At 35.5% G+C, this 23883-nt stretch overlaps 2 protein-coding genes across 4 annotated transcripts; one reads left to right on the top strand and one right to left on the bottom strand.

Annotated features, from left to right (window-relative positions):
- The first annotated feature begins 1158 nt into the window (after window positions 1-1158).
- Window positions 1159-18862, top strand: tacr3l (tachykinin receptor 3-like). The gene is made up of 6 exons (XM_030139512.1): window positions 1159-1340; window positions 2360-2972; window positions 4177-4365; window positions 5697-5847; window positions 17328-17524; window positions 17600-18862. Exons 2-6 carry the CDS (start codon window positions 2605-2607, stop codon window positions 17817-17819), a joined length of 1125 nt encoding a protein of 374 aa, XP_029995372.1. The 5' UTR covers window positions 1159-1340; window positions 2360-2604; the 3' UTR covers window positions 17820-18862.
- LOC115422941 (ecto-ADP-ribosyltransferase 4) lies at window positions 18779-23865 on the bottom strand. 3 transcript variants are annotated; one of them, XM_030139591.1, is made up of 5 exons: window positions 23732-23865; window positions 23307-23437; window positions 22953-23045; window positions 22130-22836; window positions 18779-19851 (listed from the first exon to the last, which is right to left on the bottom strand). In XM_030139591.1, exons 3-5 carry the CDS (start codon window positions 23010-23012, stop codon window positions 19773-19775), a joined length of 846 nt encoding a protein of 281 aa, XP_029995451.1. In that variant the 5' UTR covers window positions 23013-23045; window positions 23307-23437; window positions 23732-23865; the 3' UTR covers window positions 18779-19772. The 3 variants fall into 3 exon arrangements, with proteins under 3 accessions (XP_029995451.1, XP_029995441.1, XP_029995458.1); XM_030139581.1 differs by having other exon boundaries at window positions 22953-23042; XM_030139598.1 differs by having other exon boundaries at window positions 22953-23031.
- Window positions 23866-23883: the final 18 nt, after the last annotated feature.

Raw genomic sequence — 23883 nt, 5'->3', positions numbered from 1 at the left:
CGATGGGTTACATACAAAACCTGGAATGAGACTGCCGATTCATGAAAAACTCACATGTCTGGATTAGAAAAAACCACTAGGATCGTCACATTTAACACAGTATCTTTATTTTTAGCGGTATATAAGATCATTTCAAGCCATGTGTTCCTGATAAAATGCACTGACACCTAGGTAGCTTTCCATGTCCCAATTTTGGTCCTATTTTTGGCCCCAATATTTTATTAACCCTTTCATGCATAGTGGTCACTCCAGTGGACAGCTATTCTACAGCTGTTCTCTTTTATATTCATGGATTTTGTTGTTCTTTCTTTTTTTTTTTTTTTTTTTTTTTAACACATATCTTTATTAAAGTTTTAAGACACTACACATCTTTTCTGGCATGAATTGGTAACATTATGTAGATCTCTCCTGAGCATAAACCCCCAGAATCACAAGCCCTCCCCATAGTTTTCACATAATTTATCAGTAAATACATGTTTCTGTGCGTCAAAAATGAAATGTGTGGTGTCCAGCTGGGTGGACATTTTTGCAACTTCATGAAAAATACGCTCATAAGAATTTTTTTTCATTATTATTTTTTTATTTTTATTATTTTTATTTTATTTATTTTATTTTCTTATTTATTTTTCAGAGGAAAATTTTCAATCGCATTGTGTTTTTTTCATGCCTAAAAAGGAATAAAAACACTCAGGAAAAAAATTTGATTAAGGTTCTCATAATTCGTGCATGAAAGGGTTAAAGATTCTTTAATTTTGGGATGGCTCAGAGCAAGAGTATGATTTTTTTTTGCATTTATCTGAGGTCATCATTAGATACATCCTGGGGCAAAACATGTCTAAATTTCTCTTTTATTATTGGGTCTAAAAAAAAAAAAAAACTGGCTAAGTGCCAGGTACCAAAATAAATCCAGTTTCACAGAAGCACCCATTTACAGTTTCAGCTATTAAATCACTAATTCCAGATTTTCAGTCCAAGGTTGGTTGAAGTGTAGAAGTGCAGAAAAGTACTGAAAAGAGTTCTCCAGTTCTTAATGACCTCATTCGATCTGTTCTGAGGGCTTACACTTATATAACATAACTACAACCTACATAAAACCCTGAAACCACCGTATAAGCCTTGCTTTTGATGGCACAGCTATAAAGGATTAACGGTATCACACTCAGCCTGATCCAAGCCATCAGACAGATCTGCAGCCGGACACAACATTCTCATGTCTTCAGTATCAAAAACAGCCTGAACATTTACTGGCACTTTGATGTTCAACTCATTAAGAATCCTTTATTTTTCTAAGAACTGCAATTACAAAAAGAGGAGGACACACACCTGCTTCATCTTATCAGGTTTGGCTTAATATCATCAATATCATCTCAAACAGGTCATGCATGTGTTCATCTTTGGCTTGTCCCTGTGAAACCTTCATGTTCTGCAAACATACCTAAATGAGAATGATAATGATGATGTTTTATGTGTCTTTTATACTTCTAGTAACACTTTTTTATGCTGCTTATTTTTTTGATATTTATGTCATCAGGGTTTTTTCTTTGATATTTTAGTTTTTATACTCTTTTATATACATTATTTATACTTTTTTTATAGCACCTAGGATGATTGCACTTTTTTGATTTCGTTGTACCTGTACAATGACAATAAAGACATTCTATTCTATTCTATTCTATTCTATTCTATTCTATTCTATTCTATTCTATTCTATTCTATAAGCGTACTCACATGCCTGATACTGTAAAAAACACAATCATGAAAATAAAACCCCAGACATCACATGTAGCCTATTTTGAATGATGTTTTATTATCTCCTTTATTTATCCAGGAGGGTTCTATTAACCCATAAAGACCCAGTGTTGCTTTTGTGGCACTTCCCAAATGATTTTTTTCTCTATTTTTAACCTTTCTTAAGTGATTTATCACAAGTTACTGTAATATTGTGCTCTGTATTTGGCATTTTTAAGTGAAAATCAGGTATTTTCCTATATTTAATGTATTGATTATGTAGATGTTCAATAAAGCTCAGATTAAAATTGACAAAAACAGAAAACTGAAGAAAAAGTAAAGTTTCCAGCAAAGATATCAATAACTGAACACAAACCAAGCGTCTCCATCCACTGTCATTGATCCAACTCCATGGGTTTTACCGGTGAGTCAGTATTGTAGAAGATGACAGTGTTTCCACCTTCACTGGAGCCTCTGACTATCTAAATGGGTCATATCTGATGACCATGAAAACATAAACTGCATTTTTACACCAATTATTTACATGCATTGATAGGATTAGTGGATCAAACATCTTATATCAGGGAATGATTTTGGTCCCCAGTGGATGTTTGGGTCTTTATGGGTTAAGGTAAGAGATGTCTTCTGCAACAAATTCTGCAAGATCAGACAGACAGACAGACCCTGATGGAGTGACTTCCTCTCCCCTGCATCCATGTGAGTGATGGCAGGGATTGGCTGTGGTGTCTGCGCTGTTTGTCTCACATGGTCACATGTTGGCACTCTCATGCGTATGTTGCGCATCAGAGGTACCCAAGTGATTTAAGTCTCCGTCGGCAGCAGATTGAGACCGAATCTGTTGATGACACTTGAGGAATGGCCTTTGAACGGGTTGGATCCAACACAACCAGAAATCTGACCAACCAGTTCGTGCAGCCGCCGTGGCGCATCGCGCTCTGGTCGGTGGCCTACAGCACGGTGCTGGCAGTCGCCGTGTTCGGAAACCTGATTGTGATTTGGATTATTTTGGCTCATAAGAGGATGAGGACTGTCACAAACTATTTCCTGCTCAATTTGGCTTTCGCTGATGTGTCCATGGCTGCTTTCAACACTCTCATAAACTTCATCTACGCGGCGCACGGAGACTGGTACTTTGGAGAGGTTTACTGCAGGTTCCACAACTTCTTCCCTGTCACCGCTGTGTTCGCCAGCATCTACTCAATGACAGCCATAGCCATCGACAGGTAGAACCACTGGAAAACATGACACATATGCTTGAAAACCTCAGTGACTCTTAAAAATGATCTCATGTTTTGTTTTCATGCAACTGCAGTTAAATGAGATGAAGTTTATGGATCCTCTGGGAAATGCGCTTATTTATTAGTATTTTACAGCCAAACAGTTTTTTTTTTTTTTTTTTTTTGTTTGTTTGTTTTTTTTCATTTCTGTCATGCCTTTAGATACTTTTAAGTCAATACAGTTTGCAACTTTTCATAAATTATCAGTAATGAAATAATCAATAGTTATTTTTTAAATACATTTTACACAACATTTTTTTTACAATAGGCCTGCAGTTTTTATGTTCTGTTATCAATAGCCATTTTAAACCACAAGCAAGCAAGAAAACAAGTAAAAGTTATTTCACATTCACTAATTTATTGTGATAATTATTAACAACAACCAACTTGAATGTTTTTGTCATAATAATATGACAAATCAACAGGAATGGGATGTCCTATAAGCTGTAGGTGCGATGTGTGGTAGTATTTTTGACCATATATTGTTAGATTTTACATGATATTTTTGTTCATGTGGTGTGTTAGAATTCTGTTGACTTCACTAACTGCAGTTTTAATGTGGTATCAGCTGCAGCTGTAGACACATTTACACTTTCAATTCTACCAGATAGTATTCTTGTATAAATACACATATTCACATTATGTTTTAGAATTTTTAAATCTTATTTTTCAGTTTTCAAACTAATGTTTTCTAAATTTTTCTATTCATGTTTTGAAACTTAATGCCAGCCTCATACTAACAGGATACTCTGCCATTAGTAGAGCCCAGCAGTTCAGAAATTAAGCCAAACATAATGTGGTGCAGCGTTCTGAATCTCACTGAAATGTAACAAAACACACATCACTGTATGGTAGGAAATACTGTAAATAGAAAAAAAACAAAACAAAAACATTTTGACCAAGTAGTGATTACAGGAGTTATGATCAGCTGGACTGACTGGCTGGATTTTTAAAAAAGTGGCATGAGATGTGTCCAAATGATGATAATGAGTCACAGACCTCCTGTGCAAAATAACAGTTCTATTAATAACCACTACTCTCATGCTTATGTTTTAGGATTGCATTAAATCCAGCAAGCTGAAACTATCACACTTTGCGTTTTAGACATTTTCAAGCATGAGATGACCGCTCTGTGCCTTCTGCCCTGTAGGTACATGGCCATCATTCATCCTCTGAAGCCCCGTCTGTCAGCAAAGGCCACCACATTCATCATCATCTGTATCTGGAGTCTGGCCATCGTCCTCGCCTTCCCTCTTTGCTACTTCTCCACCACCCGGACTCTTCCCAAAAGAACCATCTGCTACGTGGCCTGGCCCCGCATGGCAGATGACCACTTCATGTATGTGCACACACACTACGTACAGCTTTGACACTTGTAAATTTCTGTAGAAATTCAACACCTTTTCAAGATCTTTTGTTTTTCTGTATTAGGAATATTAATTGTCTTTAGATTAATTTTCAACTCCAGGGCGACACGGTGGTGCAGTGGTTAGCACTTGTGCCTCACAGCAAGAAGGTCCTGGGTTTGATTCCAGCACCAGTTGATGGGCGTGGGACCTTTCTGTGTGGAGTTTGCATGTTTTCCCCGTGTCTGCATGGGTACTCCGGCTTCCTCCCACCATCCAAAAACAATAACCTAATTAATATTATTAATATAGTTAATCTAAATTGCCCATAGGTGTGAGAGTTATTGTCAGCCCTGCAATGAACTGGCAACATGTCCAGGGTGTACCCTGCCTTCGCCTCAGAAGTAGCAGGGATAGGCTCCAAGTGACCCTAGTGAGGATGAAGCAGGTTCAGAAAATGAATGATTTTCAACTGTTCTTAAGTCATATGTTACTTGTTATTGAGAAATTGGAGTTTTTGCAGCCAATGCTGTAAATACAGCTTATTTTGTTAATTCACTTTGTAAACAGAACATTTTGTGTGCTGTTTGCCAGACTTTGCCTCATATTTACACACAATAAACCTCAGATGTCTGTAGATGTTTATTACAAATGTTGCCTTTTTACTACTCTGCAACAACGGTCCAACTATTCTTTCAAAAACTGTGTATTAGAGACACATGGGTGATGTCCATAATGTAAGCCTAAGTGCTCCAGTCAGATTTATTACCCAAATTTGATATATTTTATTTGGCTGTTCATATTATGTTTTAAAAGCTCTGCATTATCAGATTCCAGTGTGATCTGGTCACTGTCCTGAACTGACGAACATGTGCAGATCAACAATAGTTCATAAAGACATCACACATGGCACACTGTCACACTGACGTGAACCTGGAAGCCACTGTATGTATAGGTGAAGCCAGAAGATGAAGCTTTTGACACAGAAGTAGAGGATAAAGCATGACTCAGTGACTCCCACCAGAGCAGTTTTTGATCTGTGTGTTCAGCCTGAGGCTGCATTAGACCACATATGGAAGTGTCTCAGAACAGAATCGAAATGCTGAGATGCATGTAATTTATGCTCTTCACACTTCCATGAAAAAACACATCTGAGTCACATGGAAAAAATACATTGCCAGTATTCTGAATGTTGCCACATGCACATTTTTGGCTTCTGTGTAATTACTGTGGCAAAACTAAGCTACAATCCTGGTTGTTATTTTTTTATGTGTTCATCACTTTTGAACTCTTACAGACACATTGTGCCTCTTCTCATGTGCAGGTATCACATCATAGTAACAGTTCTGGTCTACATGCTGCCATTAGTGGTGATGGGCATCACTTACACCATCGTGGGTGTGACTCTGTGGGGAGGCACCATTCCAGGAGACTCATCTGATAACTATCATGGACAGCTGCGGGCGAAAAGGAAGGTAAACCTCATTAACACAACATATTATAACAGTGTTTTTCAACCTTGGGGTCGGGACCCCACATGGGGTCGCCTGGAATTCAAATGGGGTCACCTGAAATTTCTAGTAATTGATAAAAATTAAGAAAAATGTACTAGTTAAAAATATATGGCATGTTGAGAGAGACAATCACAATACATAAAAGACAAACTCTGAAGCTGAAACGGAAGCACTGTGCTACTGTTTATCTTTCAAATGTTCATTGTGGTCGGTTTCAGATGCTGCAGCTCTTTCATAATTCATAGTTTGAGTTATTGTTTGTTCAGTATTAATTGTCAGCCTTGTAATTCCAAACTGGACTGACTGTACATATCCTGACCAAGGAAAATAAAATTCTCACTTTGTGCAGTAATCTACACCTGGCTTTTCTGCCTCCATCTATGATAATATACATTATGTAGACTAAATGTCATCTAAAATTAATGTTTATTTACAACATAGTATAGCAAACTATTACATGATCAAAAACAAACTAATTTTAGCAAAAAAATGTCTCCGTTCTGGGGTCGCCAGAAATTTGTAATGTTAAAATGGGGTCATGAGCCAAAATAGGTTGGGAACCACTGCATTATAATGTTCTGCTGTTGTGACTTTTGGAAAAAGCAAACAGATGTTTTTAGAAATAAACCAACTAAATATTTTAAGTTCAACATGATTGTAGAAAAGCATGATTTTTCAGGCTCTGTGTTTAAAAATTATAGTAGCTGGTTATTTTCTGGAAAAAATAACAAATTGGCTCCAATGGTGCTGCCTTTGTTTGAGTTTCAGACCATTTTGTCTTAAAACACCAACAGGAAGTTGGAGGTGAGGTTATTATGTATATTGTGAGGTGATACTATATATTTAAAAACAATGGAAATTATGTTTTGTGCTAACAGCAAAAGTCTTCCTGTTTGCATTAAAAAAAAAATTAAGTTAAGAGAAGGGAATTATAATTTAAGAGGGATGTTTGTGTTTGAAACGCAAAGCAAGAACCATGTTAAATATCGCTATGTTTCTGTTATTGGTGTCAACGAAGGATGAATTGAAATTGTGTAGTTCGTTGTCGAGTTTTAAAAAAGCTTTAATTTGTCAAATTCTCAAGGGCTCTGAAAGTACAATGATCTCTAAGGGACTTAAGAAACTGAATGTAGACTAATTTGTGTTAATATTTTATTTGCTGCAACTTCCGATAATTCAAAAGATGGGAATAGGAGAAGCAGAAATAAGTCTCTGGCTTCAGCTCTGGCTTCAACTGAAATAAAAATATCCATTCATTCATTCATTCATTCATTGTCTAGCACTTAAATTTTCAGAATACCTAAATCCCAATTTTCTGTTGTAAGGCTATAAAGATTCAAGATTCAACAATTTGTCATCGTCATTATGTGTACACATAACAAATAGGTAGTTCTCAACTCAACTTAAATACTCAAGATGAAATATGAACATACTATAGGAATATATGCATTGCATTTATTTAAAGAAATATAAAATAGTATGTAGTTGTAAAAACAGTGTAAGCAGTAGATAAACTTTTAAAAGCACTTTTTAAATAAATATTTGTAATATTTTGAGTTAATATATTTAAAAAATGTATCTTGTCACATACAGCAAGACTTCCTATTTTACAATATTGGAAACAATCATGATTTTTTCACATCTCTACTTATAGAATATATGTGTTTGTTTTCTGTTTGTGTGTTGTGTGTTTTTTTTTACTTGTTATATATATATATATATATATATATATATATATATATATATATATATATATATATATATATATATGTATGTATGTATGTATATATATTTTAGAGCATTAGCACTTATTTTTACACTCTCATTGTTATTTGTATATTTATTGTTTCAATACAGTGGTACCTTTCACTGGATTTGATATATTAGGCAGCAAGTAACCCCACTAGAGAGAGTAGTCACCCACTGTGGCTTTGTTATTTACTCTCATAGCCTCAGCCGGGCTTGAATTGGGTCAAAGAAGAGATATTGTTAAAATAGAAACAAAATGAGAGTACTTTTGCTGTTATGTTCCTCTACTGGAGATTTTTTTCAGCAAATCTACAAAAAAAGTTCAGTGATGAGCTCACATTGTTTCCTTGTATTTCCTGTTGAAAATAGGTGACCTTGATCTACTTTTTCCAGGTCAAATGGCCTTGTGCAGTAATAATATCTGAGTACTTCCAAATATAACAAGAAAAGCACTTGGAGAGCGCAGACTTCCGCCAAGACAGATATGCCCCCCCCCCCCCCCCCCCCCCCAATCACCACCAAAATTTAATCAGTTATTCCTTGTGCCAGTATCAACATTTCCTGAAAATTTTATGAAAATCTGTCCATAACTTTTTGAGTTATCTTGCTAACAAACAAACAAACAAATAAACACGCAAACACACAAACAAACAAACAAACAAACAAACAAACAAACAAACAAACAAACACACAAAGCAAAGTGATCACAACAGATATGTAATAATAAGTTTTACACAAAGACAGTTTAATCTAACTTATAGGGCAGTAACTTTCAACAGAATCTTACACTACATTTGGCCGAGGGTGATTAAAAGTGCACAGCACATTATGTTTGTTGGAAGGAGATTACTGGAGGATGTACTAGAAACAACAACACTCTTATTTAGTAAACTTCCCCTAGTTTACTATTTTACACTTCCTCGTCTCCTTGATGCCCAATTGACCTTGAAGGATGTCTCAATTTTGTAAAATGCACATCATCATGAAGGCTATGGAGGAGCTATGGTTATAGATTTGCAAAAGACTTTGTATCAAATGCATGACAGCAGTGTGACACATGTTTGAATTATACAAACCATGGCAGGAGCAGGACATTAAAATAGAGGTTTTACTCACTCTGAATTTTCATTAGTTATGTAAATCGATAGAATGTGCAATCAAACTTATGTGCGCTAAATATTTTTTTTATAAAGTATGACATCCCTACATTGACCACTGACACATAATGCTATGTTGTGAAAGAATTAAAAGTTTACATGAACACAGATCTGACTGATCCTAAAGTACAACGGTGCTTTACAACATGATAACAGATGATGCAGCTGTTCCATGAGTCATTTTTAACCAACATGTGTGTAAAATGACAACTCCAAGATGAGGACATCTCCTGGTGTTAAATCCCTCAGGTTCTCACCTTGACTCCCCTGCTCTTACCTCTGGTGGGATGGACAAGGAGTTGAGGCGAGGACCTGTGGGGCTACATCTTTAGAAGTGAGAAGTTAATTCTTTCTGGTTCACTACTGCTCCCCGCTGTTAATAGTCAGAGCTAAGTCTTGAATCCCCAAACCACAGCTAACTCCTTTAATCTGTTACATTTTTTGGCCTCATACTCTCCCATCAGCAGACAGCAGCAGTCAGTATCTTCTGGTAATTGCAAGCCAAGCATAACATGTTGCAGCTGTGGGCATTTTACTGGAATGTGACAACAATCTGCACTTAGTTCTGTGCTTTATGAATACGTACATTCTTACTGTGGTAGCAACTTATAGAGCAGCTTTTAAGTAGCTTTTAATTGCGACAATCATTTCACATCCTTAAGCACCTCTACAAAAAGGACCTGTTCGAGTACGGTCGCAGTCGAGGGGTAGAGTGTCTCCTTAAGACTGCTGACACACTACAACCTGACATCATCTGCTAAAACACACTATGTGCTTTGCTGCAGTTCACATGAGGGTTGGGTGAAACGGGGATTAAGGTCATCACAGCTGTCATAACGAGGATTTATCAAGGCAGCTGTGGGATTTCCTGCCAAAGAATACAATTCATTGATATACATCACAATGATTGCAAGTTAGTATTTCTGATTATATAAAGAGATGACATGGAAGTATTCAGTCGTAAAAATGTAAATAAACTGATAATATAATAATAATAATCTTTTTTTGCAAATTAACAAAGTGCATGTCATCAAGTAAGACACAGTTTATCTTTAAAAAGCAACATCAAACACTAATTGTTTTTTTTTTTTTTTTTCATTTAGTTCATGGTAATAGAGGTGAGACAGGTGAAGTGTGTTTTTTACAACTTTTAAAGATTAGCGGTCAGATTACCAGCAAACTTGAGTTTAGATAAAAGAGATGTATAAATATCAGGAGACAATGTTAGGCTTGATTCAAAGGCCCATGCAAACAAGATGGCATGTGGGCTGGAGATAAGAGGAAGTTCCTCTGTTCTCACAATGAGCTTCTGCTGGTGGTTTATAAAAGCAGCCCGCTCCCATTAACCCCCCACAGCTCTGCATTGTACTTTAGCACTCTGATGAGTACTACGGTGCTCTGTCACCCATCCCAAAAGGAACCTGCTGTTTTCAATGCGTCATTACTGACCTTTCTCCATCCTCATAGGCAGGACTCACTGAAGAGAAATGCCACTGTGCTGAAAATAAAGAGAAACTGACAAAATACTTGGTGCTTCACAGAAAATGTGCATATAAAGGCTGCAAACATCTGAGTTCACAGTGAAATATTTTTAAAAGGGCCTTGCTTCCTTTATTTAATGTTCCTAATACTGAATGAGGAAATAGATATAGCTTCTAAAGTTTAATCTGTACTGTAAAAAGACAATACTTGAATCAATACTTGTAAATAAATCCAACTTTTACTTTAGGCTTAGGAAGTGTTTTAGACGTTTTTCATTCTGTTCTTTGTTTTTTTTTTATACTGTGATCATGCATGTGGTATAAACTTTGGCAAAATTGTGTAATTTTATTTTTTCTTCTTATTTTCAGCTCACTTTCTACAGTACAGTACAGTCTGTGCAAACAAAAGTTATACTTATACCGTTCAGCGCAAAATATGTGCCATTGAAGCCCATTCAAATTAATGCATAAATAAGGAGAACAGCAGAGTATTTGACACTGTACAAAAAACATGCACAAAAATTATTGTTGACATTACTGATATATAACAGGCTGTAATAATTCAACTCAAAAAATGTACTTTACATGTGGTATATTGAACAACAATCATATTATCAGTTTTATTTCATCTGAAAACATGGTGGCATCCAAAGGGTTAAACTCATGATATAGATGAAAAAAAAATAGCTAAATGGAAGTAGAACAGACTATTATTGTATATATTTTTATATAGCTAAGTGATGAAAAGCACTTTAGAATATAGGTAGAATAATGTGTGAATTTTGATAATGAAAGTGCAGTAATGTTCACCTGATATTTATGCTTTTTTGCAATAATCCTTGGTAAGTAAATTAAGTTTACTTACCATCACTGACTAAAATGATGATTAAAAATGTCTTTAATTAACTGTTAATGTAATTTGTGTTAATGTTGTGAACTATGTGAAATATTATTGGGAATTAATGTCAATAAATAACCAGGCCAACACTGAATATTGTTAATATTCATGAGAAATGGTTAAAATGAAATGATTATTTTTGTAAATCAAACTATTACCAAATGCTTTAGTCGTCTAAATAGTTAGCTAACTAAAGATAAAGGGTTATTTTTTGTGAAATAATAAGTAAATCTAACAATATTTTTTGACATCTATTTCATAACTTTGAATCACCTTTTTGTCAAAAATTAATATAGTTATGTTTAATATTTAGGTGGCATTAAGTATGTGTGATTATTTTTCAAAATATGTTTTAATGAATATTTTATTACTTTAAATCTGCTCAGTGTTATCCGTCATTTTGTTGCCACAATTCTTTATGTGGATGTATTTTTTATTACAGTGAATCATCAAGTCACAAAGAGTTTTAATCAAAGATGCACTGATCAGTATGAAGCCATTTGCATTGAATTTCAGCATCATTATCATGTGTTTTTCTTCTGTTTCTGCTGATACTCTGAAATTCCTTATGCACATGAACTCCCCCACACAGCAGAAAGATAACGTCTGTGACTAGATACTAAACCATGAGAAGAATTTAACAGCTGTAGAGCCAGATCTTTCCCTCTGGGATTGCTGAAGTAGAAAACTGTCTCATGTTATAGTGGAAGCTTGTTCTTCTGCTGCCACGTGGTCAAAAATGTGTTGAATTATCATTGGAAAAAGATAAATGAAGCTACAATTAATGGACTCATTAATGCACCCTTCACCTGCTATTTTCTTATACTTCTAGAATGAACATTGGAATATCTGTTGAAATACAACAAGTCAGACATTTAAACATCCATCAGGCATGTCATAAATAAAAACATAAGATGACTAAGTTCAACTCTAGATACAGGTGAGATGTTTGATGCCGAGGCCTGGTTCACTTTCTCAAAGGGTTTGAAACAAAGTTGAAACCTCAAACGTCTGTACGAGACTGATGACGTCTGAAGCTCCATGTGTCACTAAAGTCATTCAATAGATTTGATCGATTGGTTCTGTCCCATAAGCCGTATGCAGACATGAAAGGGCCTGGTTTTTCCACGGTATTTAATAGACATAGTCCTCTTACACACAAGGATGGAGAATCCAGAAGACAGCAACAATACAAAAAAACATCAATTTACCACTTTTGTCATGTGGTCTGCTGTAGAACCTAAGGATCTGTAAAAAAGCATTCATTTTACATCATGAAGAACTTAAAATCTGCTTCTGAAAGACATTTATGATCCCGCCCCCTGAAGGGGAGGCAAGGGGTATTGTTTTTGCTTCGGTTTTTTTTTTTTTTTTAACACTCTAGCAGCAAAACTATTGGTTGAATTCATACCAAATTTGGTTTATAGATTGCCAGAGACCCAGAATAGATGTCATTACATTTTGGGAACAGTAGGTCGACGTTTACATTTTTAATGAATTTTTACAATCTTTTTTTTTCCCCATTTACTTATAATGGGTGAAATTTCAAATATCTATAAAAACATCAATTTTGTTTCAGTTTATTTCAAACTTGGCGAATATATAGAGGCAGCTGATATGCTGACATCAGCACATGTATAGACATGATGACATCAGCTGGATCGATGCCAAAATAAGCTACAATACGTGCAGGGGGTGGGGTTTGTTGTTCGTGGCACCGTTTGTTCCAACTATTTTCTCTAAGGTCTCTCTAAGTTTACTCTCTATGCACTTTTGCATCAAATGGCAAAATCGCTATTTGAATGATTAACTCATTTTAAAATGTGGACAAACTGAGTCTGGTTTTATCACATGTGCAATAAATAATGTTTACTTGAAAATACTGAAAACTAATTGACGCTAGTATAGGCTTTAAGTGGTAATGTGGAGAGTACTACAGGTAAAAGCTGTGATCTGCATTAATAGAAAGTGTTTATTTTCATATTACGTGATGTACAGTTTAAATAAGCGTTTGTTTTTTTTTTTTTCTCAAAATGATGGAGAATAATTACATACTTAACAAGATCTTGAGACATAAGTTTAAGTATTTTAGTGAAATGAGTCGAGACAGATAGCACCATGTTTTGTGTAGGACTTAAATGTGTTAACAGTGATTATGAGAAAACCAAAATGGAAACAAAGCCTTTTGGGGCTTTTTAGGACGTAATTGACTGTTTTCATGTTGAAGGTGAAATCAGAAAAGTGTTGCATACTTTCTTTTTCCTCAATTTCATGGCAGTTTCTGCAAACCACCAGATGTTACTGTGTCGTCTGTCTTTGACGCCATCATTCATGCTTCACAAAGCTGTGTTTGGAAGGAAAAGGCTTTTGATGTTAAAAAGATGTTTCAGTGAGGTGCAGTGAGGTTGTGTGTGGGTAGCGGAGATTTAAAATGTGATTTACCATTCATACCATGTTTAATAATGAAACAATATGTGATTCATAACCACACTACCTACTAAGATACAAAACACTAATCCTATGATTCTTTCTGAAAATGTGAAAACTTTCCTGTTGCTCAACATTTTGTATGATTTAACTTCTCAGATTAATGAACACCAGACCTTGTTTACTGTTGAACATCAGTACATCAGTGCACATAAACACCCAGTGTCTAACATTGTGGACATACTGTTTCATTCTTCATACAGTCTAACTATTGTGTCTGCCACTGAAGGATGTGCCTTTTTTTTTGTAACTTATATTTTATTAATCTTAAAAGAACAACAAAATGAAAACACAACAACATGAACATGTCTGGGTAGCACAGTCTTACCAATTATTTTGCTTATATAATGTCCATTTTTTCCACTTTTTGTTCATTTGTGGTTCTTGTAGTCTCAATCTGTGTGTTAGTTTTTCCATTAGAAATATGTCCTCAATCGTAGTTAGCCATTGATCCTTTGATGGAACGTTCATCTTCCCCCATTTCCTTGTTGTACATTTTTTTGCAGCTATCAGCATCACCTTTACCAAATATTTATCATATTCACGTATAGTGCCATCACCAAAGTTGCACAAATAAAGAATTTCAGGTTTCTTTGGAATTGTGTACCCTAATACTTGACATAGGACATTGTAGATCATTTCCCAATATTCCGAAAGTTTTGAACATTTCCAAAAAACATGAGAATGGTCAACATCCATCTCCCCGCATTCTCTCCAACATTCCTGATGCCTCTGTAACTGTTTACTTTTAAACTTGGGTGTAATAAAAAATCTTATAAGGTTTTTCCAGGCAAATTCCCTCCATGTCCGAGAGCTAGTAGTTGTATGATGTAATTTCCACATGTTTAGCCAATCTATATCATCAATTTCTTTGTCAAATTCTCTTTCCCATTTTACTTTTACATAGTAAGTTGTTTACTTATCAAGATTTATTAAGGCTTTATACAGGGTGACACAAAAAAACGGGAACTTTTTAGCAATCCAATAAAACAAGAGTGATGGAAGAAAAATATTTTATTCATAGTAATTGAAACCTTAAAACATGCCATTTAAGAAACAATGATGGAATTTTCATTTTTTAAAAATTACTTCCTGTAGATGGCGTCCTCCTGTACGAATGCATTCTTGAAATCTGCTGTTGAGATTCCTCATTGACCGCTGCAACATCTCAGCTGGGATACTGTGAATTTCCTCCTGAATTCTCTGTTTTAACTCACCCAGAGTTCTTGGTCGATTCGTGTACACTTTACTCTTGAGATAGCCCCACAAGAAAAAATCACAAACGGACAAATCTGGCGATCTAGGGGGACAGGGAACGTTACCGAATCTTGAGATCACACAGTTACCGAACAATTCTCGCACAGCCGCCAATGGTTACTAAAATGGGGGTGTGTTTACTTGCTCAAGGTCACTGTCTCGCAATTCCTGTTTTTTCTTTTTTTTGTACAAGTACAGGGTGACCATAGTAACCATTGGCGGCTGTGCGAGAATTGTTCGGTAACCGTGTGATCTCAAGATTCGGTAACATTCCCTGGCCCCCTAGATCGCCAGATTTGTCCGTTTGTGATTTTTTCTTGTGGGGCTATCTCAAGAGTAAAGTGTACACGACTCGACCAAGAACTCTGGATGAGTTAAAACAGAGAATTCAGGATGAAATTCACAGTATCCCAGCTGAGATGTTGCAGCGGTCAATGAGGAATCTCAACAGCAGATTTCAAGAATGCATTCGTACAGGAGGACGCCATCTACAGGAAGTAATTTTTAAAAAATGAAAATTCCATCATTGTTTCTTAAATGGCATGGTTTAAGGTTTCAATTACTATGAATAAAATATTTTTCTTCCATCACTCTTGGTTTTATTGGATTGTTAAAAAGTTCCCATTTTTTGTGTCACCCTGTATAATGCTGAGATTATCCTAATATTGGTGCCTTTATATGCTTTAGTCACGATTTGAACCACATCGCGCTCTTCCATGGAGGGTCCCACCTGTATTTCCCCTTTATAATAGTCTCTCATTTGAAGATAACGGAAAAAATCATGTTTCTCAAATTCATATTTTTGTGCCATAGTTTGGAAACTCTCCAGCCTCCCATTATTTTCCAGAACACACCAAGCTGTAACTCCCTAAACTGCCCAACTGAAGGATGTGTCTTATTTGCGTTGACTGATTATTTCTGTGTTTCTTTGCAAATGGATCCATTAAATTAAATTATCTCAGTACTTAATGCCCTACAGCATGAATGAAGACTGAAGTATAAATATAGGGTAACATATTTTCATGCTGTCACTGTAATTTCATTTGATCTAATTTTCCTGTCTCATCTCTCATGCTAACCCGTCTTGTTTCATTTCTGGATTGTGTTTTACTTTGGCTACCCTTTCCAGGACCTTTTATTATGCCCACAGTCTTCATTACTCATGATACACTAATATAAAGAACATCTCTGCTTTTTTATATTGTTGTCAGTTTGCAGACTACAGAAGACTGGCATTGCAAGACATTTTAGTATATTAGCTAAATGACTAAGTTTTAACAAATTCAACTCTAATATTCCAGACACCTGTATAAAATGTGAAACCGAGAGAGGTACCTTGTATCACTGTATTTGGAAAATGGAAAAAATGGAAATGTGAACATATGCAAGAATTTTGGAGAAGGATAACTAAACACAATTTCCAATATTATAGACAAAGAAATCCCAATGTGCCTGGAGATCTGTATTGTAGGTCTTATTATTACAGCAACTTTAGTACTTAGAACTCATGAAAGTAGGCTGGTGAACCTTTGTCTAATACATGCGAAGCGTCTTATAGCTAGATGCTGGAAAAGTGTTGATTGTCCATTGCTGAATTCATGGATTGATGAACCATCATCCTGCTTAGCTATTGAAAAGCACATGTACACAATTAACTGGAAAACTCATATCTTCCACAAGATATGGAATTCATTTCTCAAATTTTTAGAACCAAGGCCTGATATCTCATCATTATAATGTACAAAGTAAAGCCCTACCCATTTTTTTTTTAAAATTATGTTTGATTATTTATTTTTAAATTATGTTTGATTGTTTATTATTTATTTTTTTCTATTTTTCACACACATTTTGGTTATATTATTGTAAATACTGTCGAGTGAGTTCATTCTAATTTGGTATAGGCCTATTTTGTTCATTGTTCTTGCTTGAAATCTAAGGACAGGAGTGAGGATTTAAAATGTTATTATGTTAAGTTATTTGATGATGAGAATGGGGGTGGGATTAAATAAATTTTTCTTCTTCCCACTCCTTTTCGAGTGTAGATGAATGATTTTGGAATTTTGAATTGGCATGTACTCTGTAAACGCTGGAAATAAACAAAAAATTAAATTGAATTTAATCGAATTATGTATCAGACATACAAAAATGGATGTTGACAAGTATTCAAGTCACTCTTAGTTGTATTATCTGGCAATTATTATTTTGTTATTTACTTTCATTGCTGTTTCAAAATTCAGAGGTGGTCGGGGGGGGGGGGCTTATGGTTCTGGGGGTTTATGCTCAGGGTTACCAATTCATGTCAGAAAAGATATGTAATGTGTTAAAAAAAAATTCATAAAGACGTGTTTATAAAAAAATGACTAAGTTCTGTTCATCTGGTGATTTTTATATTTTTTCTTTTGTCATTTGCAGGTGGTAAAGATGATGGTCATCGTGGTGGTGACCTTTGCCCTCTGCTGGCTACCCTATCACGTGTACTTTCTCGTGACAGGTCTCAGCAAGAGTTTGAGCAAATGGAAATACATCCAGCAGGTTTATCTGTCTGTGATGTGGCTGGCAATGAGCTCCACCATGTACAACCCCATCATCTACTGCTGCCTCAACAGCAGGTGGGTAAACACCTAAGCGTGACATGTGCACAACAAACAGCAGGATCACATGTCTGACAGCTGATGTGTTCGCAGGTTCAGAGCTGGATTCAAGAAGGTTTTCCGCTGGTGTCCGTTTGTTCGGGCTTCGAGTTATGATGAGCTGGAGCTTCAGAACAGGAGACTTCGACCGGGTAACCAGAGCAGCATGTGCACCCTGTCTCGGGTCAACACCAGCATCCTCAGCAAAGACAAAAGCGTATGTTGCCGTGGAAACAGGTTGAGGTTTAACCCTGAGCCCAATCATAACGGTTAGGCTTCCTCTTTGTAGAAACTTTCGTGAAAAGGTCAAAATCTCTCGCAGAACAGTTCTACGCATTATTCTGAGGTGATTAAAATGCTCAAAGGAGTGTTTTTGTCTGATCAGTCATTACACTGTATATTAACTGTGACTTTTGTGGTAACCTCTTGTGTTTTACTACTAAATTATTAACAAAAGGTTGAAAAACAAGACTACTTTGACATTCAAATGAATGCTTGTGTATCAGCCTGTTTGATATACCAAAACATCTGATAATGTATCTTTGATGTTAATGGTTTGTTGTTAATTATTAAATGCTGCTTTTCATTAGATTTTAACATTATGGCACAGTGTTCTATCTCACATGTTATTATTTTGCAACGTAAGATGTATCTTAATTGTGGTAACAAGCAAAATGAATGGATAATCTGTTGTACTATTATAAAATGGTCACTGTTTTAGCAAAATATTTACTTGTTAAAATATATATTCTTGGTTGTATTTGTGAGGCTGTCTTATGTATTTATTCATATTTATTATTTTTCTTATGTGGCAGTGAATCACCATTTGTTGTGACAGCAAATACTTAGGTTTTTATGTGTCATGCAATAATTAAAATTAATGCTGAGGATACTGATACATTACACTTATGTTTTTGCCACATTTTTTTCTACATTTTCGACCCTTTTTTGTTCTACCATTCTAATTTACATTACACATTAGACTACATGCTAGTAGACACTATAACAATATAATCTGTGGGTTTCATTAACAGTAATTGCAACAACAGTTCTAATATTGCATCACTGGCTTTAATGTCCTAAAATCTTTGATAGTAACACTGTTGTTGAATATACATGGCTGAATATTTATATTTTACGATTGAATGTAAATTCACAAGTGCTTACTGTTGTCATTTTTGTTGTTTTGTAAAACCATGTGCCCTTATAAAAACAAGCTTCTGTGGGACTGTATGTAAGTATGGTTTTTATTATAAAATGCTCATGCAGTACATATTGTAAAAAAAAAAGTACAAAATAAAAGTTGATATTGTCTCTGTATGTCATGAACCAGTCTGTTACATTTAACACACAGTCACGTTCACAGCAGCACAAAACAGCCTCTAAAATGAGCTGATTAAAACATTTTTCGCCGATTGTAGCATTAAAAGTGAAGTTTGTTTCATACCGTGCAATATCATGTTTTATTTAATTAATGCAGAAAGTACTGCACATACAGCTCAAGCAAATAAGTAAGTCATAGTGAGAATCAGATGGACTTAAGTCACATTCTAGATGAATCTAAAATACACATCACATGAAAGTGCTTGATGAACTTTCTCAGCTGCTAAAAGGTTATTAATCAAAAAACAATGAACACACTGAACTGATTGAGGCAAAAAGGGCGTAAGAACAAGTATAATTAATAACTTATTGGTCATTCAAAGTTGTGACTCATTCAAAAAATAATAATTGCTTTTATATTTCTCTTGTGACAAAGGCATTTTTAGTCTTTTCAGTCACCCAGAGGCTGAGATCAGTATTTTAGCCAAAATTAATCAACATCCATGTGATGCTTTGCCAATATTGTTACCAGATGGTCCTGGTTTATTTTAAAATGGAATGAAACATTGGTACGAAATGTGAGGATGTCACTTTTTTCACATTTAAAAATGTATGGAAGAATGTAATGGAAGAAACGTTTTTGGAAAAAGTGAAAATATTATTTATTTCTGTGACCTTTGTATGTATAAATCTATTTTAGATTGAAATCAGTGTACAAAGTCAGATAAGATTATGGTCCTGAATTTGGCAAAATGTCTCTCACCTCTTTGGGCCTCAACATGGTTTTATGTACATAAGAGATTACAACATGTTCAGCTAATTGTAATATAACAGGCTATTCAAACATCATTCTGCACTTTATATCTTTGTCTAAAATCATTTTAGTGCAGTTCATTTTTGTGTGTTAATTTTCAACTAAGAAGAAAGAAGATAAAACCAAAAGTGCCATCATAAACCACAGGGATGATGCATCAGCTGGAGACCTACAGAGATGGAAACAAAAACAAGATATTACTATATATTTAGAAATGATTGCAATATTAACACCTGGTGATGTGTTGTGATTTACACTGCATAACTTTATTTTGATAAGAATGATTCAGACAAATGTGACCACATATAATTTTTTGTGTTTTGGGATGTCAGCATGAGAAAATATTTGTCTTCTGTCCTGAAAATGTAAGTCAAAGCATGCTGTGAAAACACACAACTAAACTCTGATAATTCCAGTGAAAAGAGGGATAGTTTTACAACAATAAAGCTTGAACCAAATGTTTAGTATTAGAATGCAGGTAGCACAGCAACGACGTATTTAGTTTAATCAAACAGCAATGTTGGTGCCTTCTAATTAAAATGCACTGTTTTATCCACAGTTTAACTTCACTTCACATGATTAACTGAAAGCTTGTTGTAGAATAAAATCTCACCCATGAAATAGGCGTCTCTTGAACTATTTCATTACACATCATAATAGACTATAACACAGGCCATCAAGTAACCGTAGATATGGATTCAAGGTTGAGAAAGAAATCTGTTCAAAGTATACTTTGAAACCTGTCATTAGGGAAAGTAAGAACCTTCACTGATGAAATCATCATGTCAATGAACAAGAAACGTGAATTCAATCACATCCATCCACTACCCTTGCATCATCAGAAATCTAGAATTCCACTGATCTATAATAAAATAATAACAGCAGGGAAATTTTACAAAGCTCCAACCACTCTAAATTAAAAAAAAAAAAAAAAGGAAAAAAAAAACAAAAACTGATTGGCTGTAGTTTCCAAGATACAGTCTTGGATCAAAATATGCAGTTTTGAGAATTAATGAGAGAATGGGTTTTACTCTAGAGGTATATTTGTCTCAGAGCTACAGATCTATCTCAAAACACCGTCTGCACGTTACAATACATTCACTTTATAGGTTCTTTCTACTGGAAGATTTATAAATGTATTATATAGATGTACATACACCAATGTGTAATAACACTGTTGTTATGACCCAGGGTCATAATTTATGTTTAAATGTGTATGTGTTCTGATATAGGGTTGTATCTCCCCCCAGTCCTGCAGGGGTGCTGTGCCTTTTTTGTTTCTTTTCTTTCCTTTGCAGGAGGAAGCTGATTGGCCCTGGATGCAGCCGTTCAGTCTTTCTTAAGTTTCAAGTTTATTTGTCACATGCGTTCAGGATACAAGTACCATGGCTATGAAACACAGTGTGCCCTGGCTCTCTCTCTGCCCAAAATCAAAAAATAAATAACAAACAAATTACAATAACAATCACATCAACAATAAAAATACTTAATAAATACCACTAGCCCTCCTATTGTAATACAAAAACTGGTCTCTGCCCAGCTCCAGACGGAGATCCTGTGTGTTTTTGGTCCAGCAATCGTGTTACACATTTGTGTCTGTAGTAGATTTTGTCTTGTAAATAGATGTATATAGAATTTGTGAATCAGTCCGAATTTCTGGTAGGGGAGGGTGGCTCTTTTTGTTTCAACATTTTTCTCCTGTTTTTTGGTTAACAGAGTTTAGGTTAGTTTATTGTGTTTTATTTTCTTGACTTTATTTTTGAGTAAGAAATTTAGTTTGACTTTGAAGAAGACTTTTTGTTTGTTGTTTTGGCTGAGACCTCCCTGAACCCTTTTTGAGTTGTTTAAAAATAAATACATTTGGACTGTAGTTTTATGGTCTGGCATTGGGTTTGGGATTTGGGAGGGGGCAAATGGAGCACATTATGTGCCGGGGTGTAACACTTTATCATATACATTGAAAACATCAGCTAACCAGCACTTTTGTCATTTGTTTTTCAATTCATTTTATAAAAGTATGTAACATTTAGCACAGTTAATCTCTAAGGCAGATCATTTCTAAAATAAATTGTAGACATTATTATTTTTAAGTGCCCGTGACCTTCACCACTAAGTTCAGTCAACTGTTCATCTTTGTGGCCAAGTGGATGTTTGTGTCAAATATGCCAATGACATTCTTTCAAACTGTTCCTAAGATTTTACTTGTTAAATGCAATGGGAACTGACAGGCAGGCTGTTGAAAGAAGTTGTAATGATGCTGGATAGTTGCTTGTTCTTCAATAGACACCTTGTAGAATTCAGGAATGTATCACACGTTGGTGACAAGAACAAGATAATAAAATACAGACACATGAAAGCAGACTGTAGCCAGCACACACCAAACTAGACAACCTTTTTCAATGATAGCAATGACAATTCTGTATAAGTTTGATATGGATTGAACTTACCTTGAAAATATGTAACAGTTGTGCATGTTATGCACTCTGAAATGTTTCAAAACGATCATTGTGAAAGTGGTGTCATCCTTTGTCTGTTGTTTCACATCCTCCACTGTGAACTCTTCAACTGGAGATAACAGCGCCATCTCGACCGTACTGCAAATATTCTCCCCAAGTTCGACAAAAAAACAAGAAGTAATATTCAGAATCGCTTCGTCCCCATCAATATCTGCTTCGTCTGTTAGTGACTGGAAGCTTGAATGAACTGAGTTAAATCTCCCAAATCTCACAGTTGAGCCTTTTTGTGCTGTTTTTATATTGCCTGCAAAATCATACACAGTCTTGCATGTCTTCTGACTCAGCAGCCTCATTGAATCCATCAGCAGGAAATGAAGAGACTTGAAGTGGAACTCGTCTTGGTAGGTGCTAACGTTTGTACCTTTTGTCTGCACTGCATCGTCAAAGGTTTTTATGAAATTATAGTCCTCATTTGCATATGCTCTAAGTGCAGCAGTGTGTTCCTTTAACCCTCCAGGGATCACCTTTGAACACTCGGAGGGGTTCCACACCTTTTGGAAGCCATCACTGCTGTTCAGTTCTGCTTTTAATACACCTGAGTGGATAAATGTGTCCAGAGCCTCTTTGTTACATCCATCATACAGGTCATCTACAGCATCAGGGGCTATGTCCAGTTCTTCTCTGGTCTCTGCAGTCACCTTTAATTGTGTGAAATATAGGAAAGCTTGAATATAGCTCAGAATAGCATTCAACTCAGCTTAAAATGGTTGTAAATAAGCTTTAAATGTTATTTGTGTGCAAAAATAGTACTCACTTTGTTGCAGAGAGCGATGAAAACCATTGCAACGAGAGCTAGTTTCCTTCCGTCCCACATTTTAAACTGCAGCCTTTGTCTCTCTGCAGACTGCTAGGGCACAAAAAAATCATCACATTGCAGGATCAAACTTGACAAATAGGTATTTGATGCTGTTCATAGTCCAGGAATGGGATGATCTGCTTAGTTTGGCTTGTTGCTCAAATACTTTGTCCAAACAAGCCCTCGATTTACTGTTAATAGTTGCCTTTTGTGGCATACAGCCAAGAAGAAACCACCATCCCATTCCATAAAACCTGAATTATTAAAGATTAAAATGAAAAGCAAATGTTAAAACACTTGAGAGAACCATACCTTAAGCAAGTGGTTTTGATTTCCAAAAGAAAATGGTAAATTGAAGTCAGTGGAGTCCAAATGAGGCTGTGGTCATTCTCTGCACTGCTTGAGGGAAGTGAGAAAACTTATCTCATCAAGCAACTCCTTTCCTGTTGGGAGAGATAAACGACACGGTCAGAGTAGAGGGAAACAGTATACCCTGAGAGTTTTACACAAACCTATAAAAACCTTACGGAATGGTTTATATCTACAAATGTTATATTATTTTGTATTTAGGAGTACTATTGAACTATTAGGACAAATATATAGTTTCGAAATGACGCATCTGTACAACCCTTTCATAGTGTTTTTCATTTTACAGTGATTTAAAACATTCATAGTCTATTTCATGATCACAATCTACAGCTTAAGAAAAAAACATTAACGCTGTCACAAATACTTACCTCGTGACTGTTGTTTTCTTTGGTGTTTCCCGGAGACAGGGTGTGTCAATAGTTAATTCCTCTTTTACAATGTTTCATTCCACCTACTGACCTCCTCGTGCTTCCTTCCTTCCCTCTTCGTGTAGTATGAGCTGTACTGGAAAAACTGCTGG

This window comes from Sphaeramia orbicularis, chromosome 1 (genome assembly GCF_902148855.1).
Source record: "Sphaeramia orbicularis chromosome 1, fSphaOr1.1, whole genome shotgun sequence".
Lineage (NCBI taxonomy): Eukaryota > Metazoa > Chordata > Actinopteri > Kurtiformes > Apogonidae > Sphaeramia > Sphaeramia orbicularis.
This window is presented reverse-complemented; position numbering and strand designations above follow the sequence as displayed.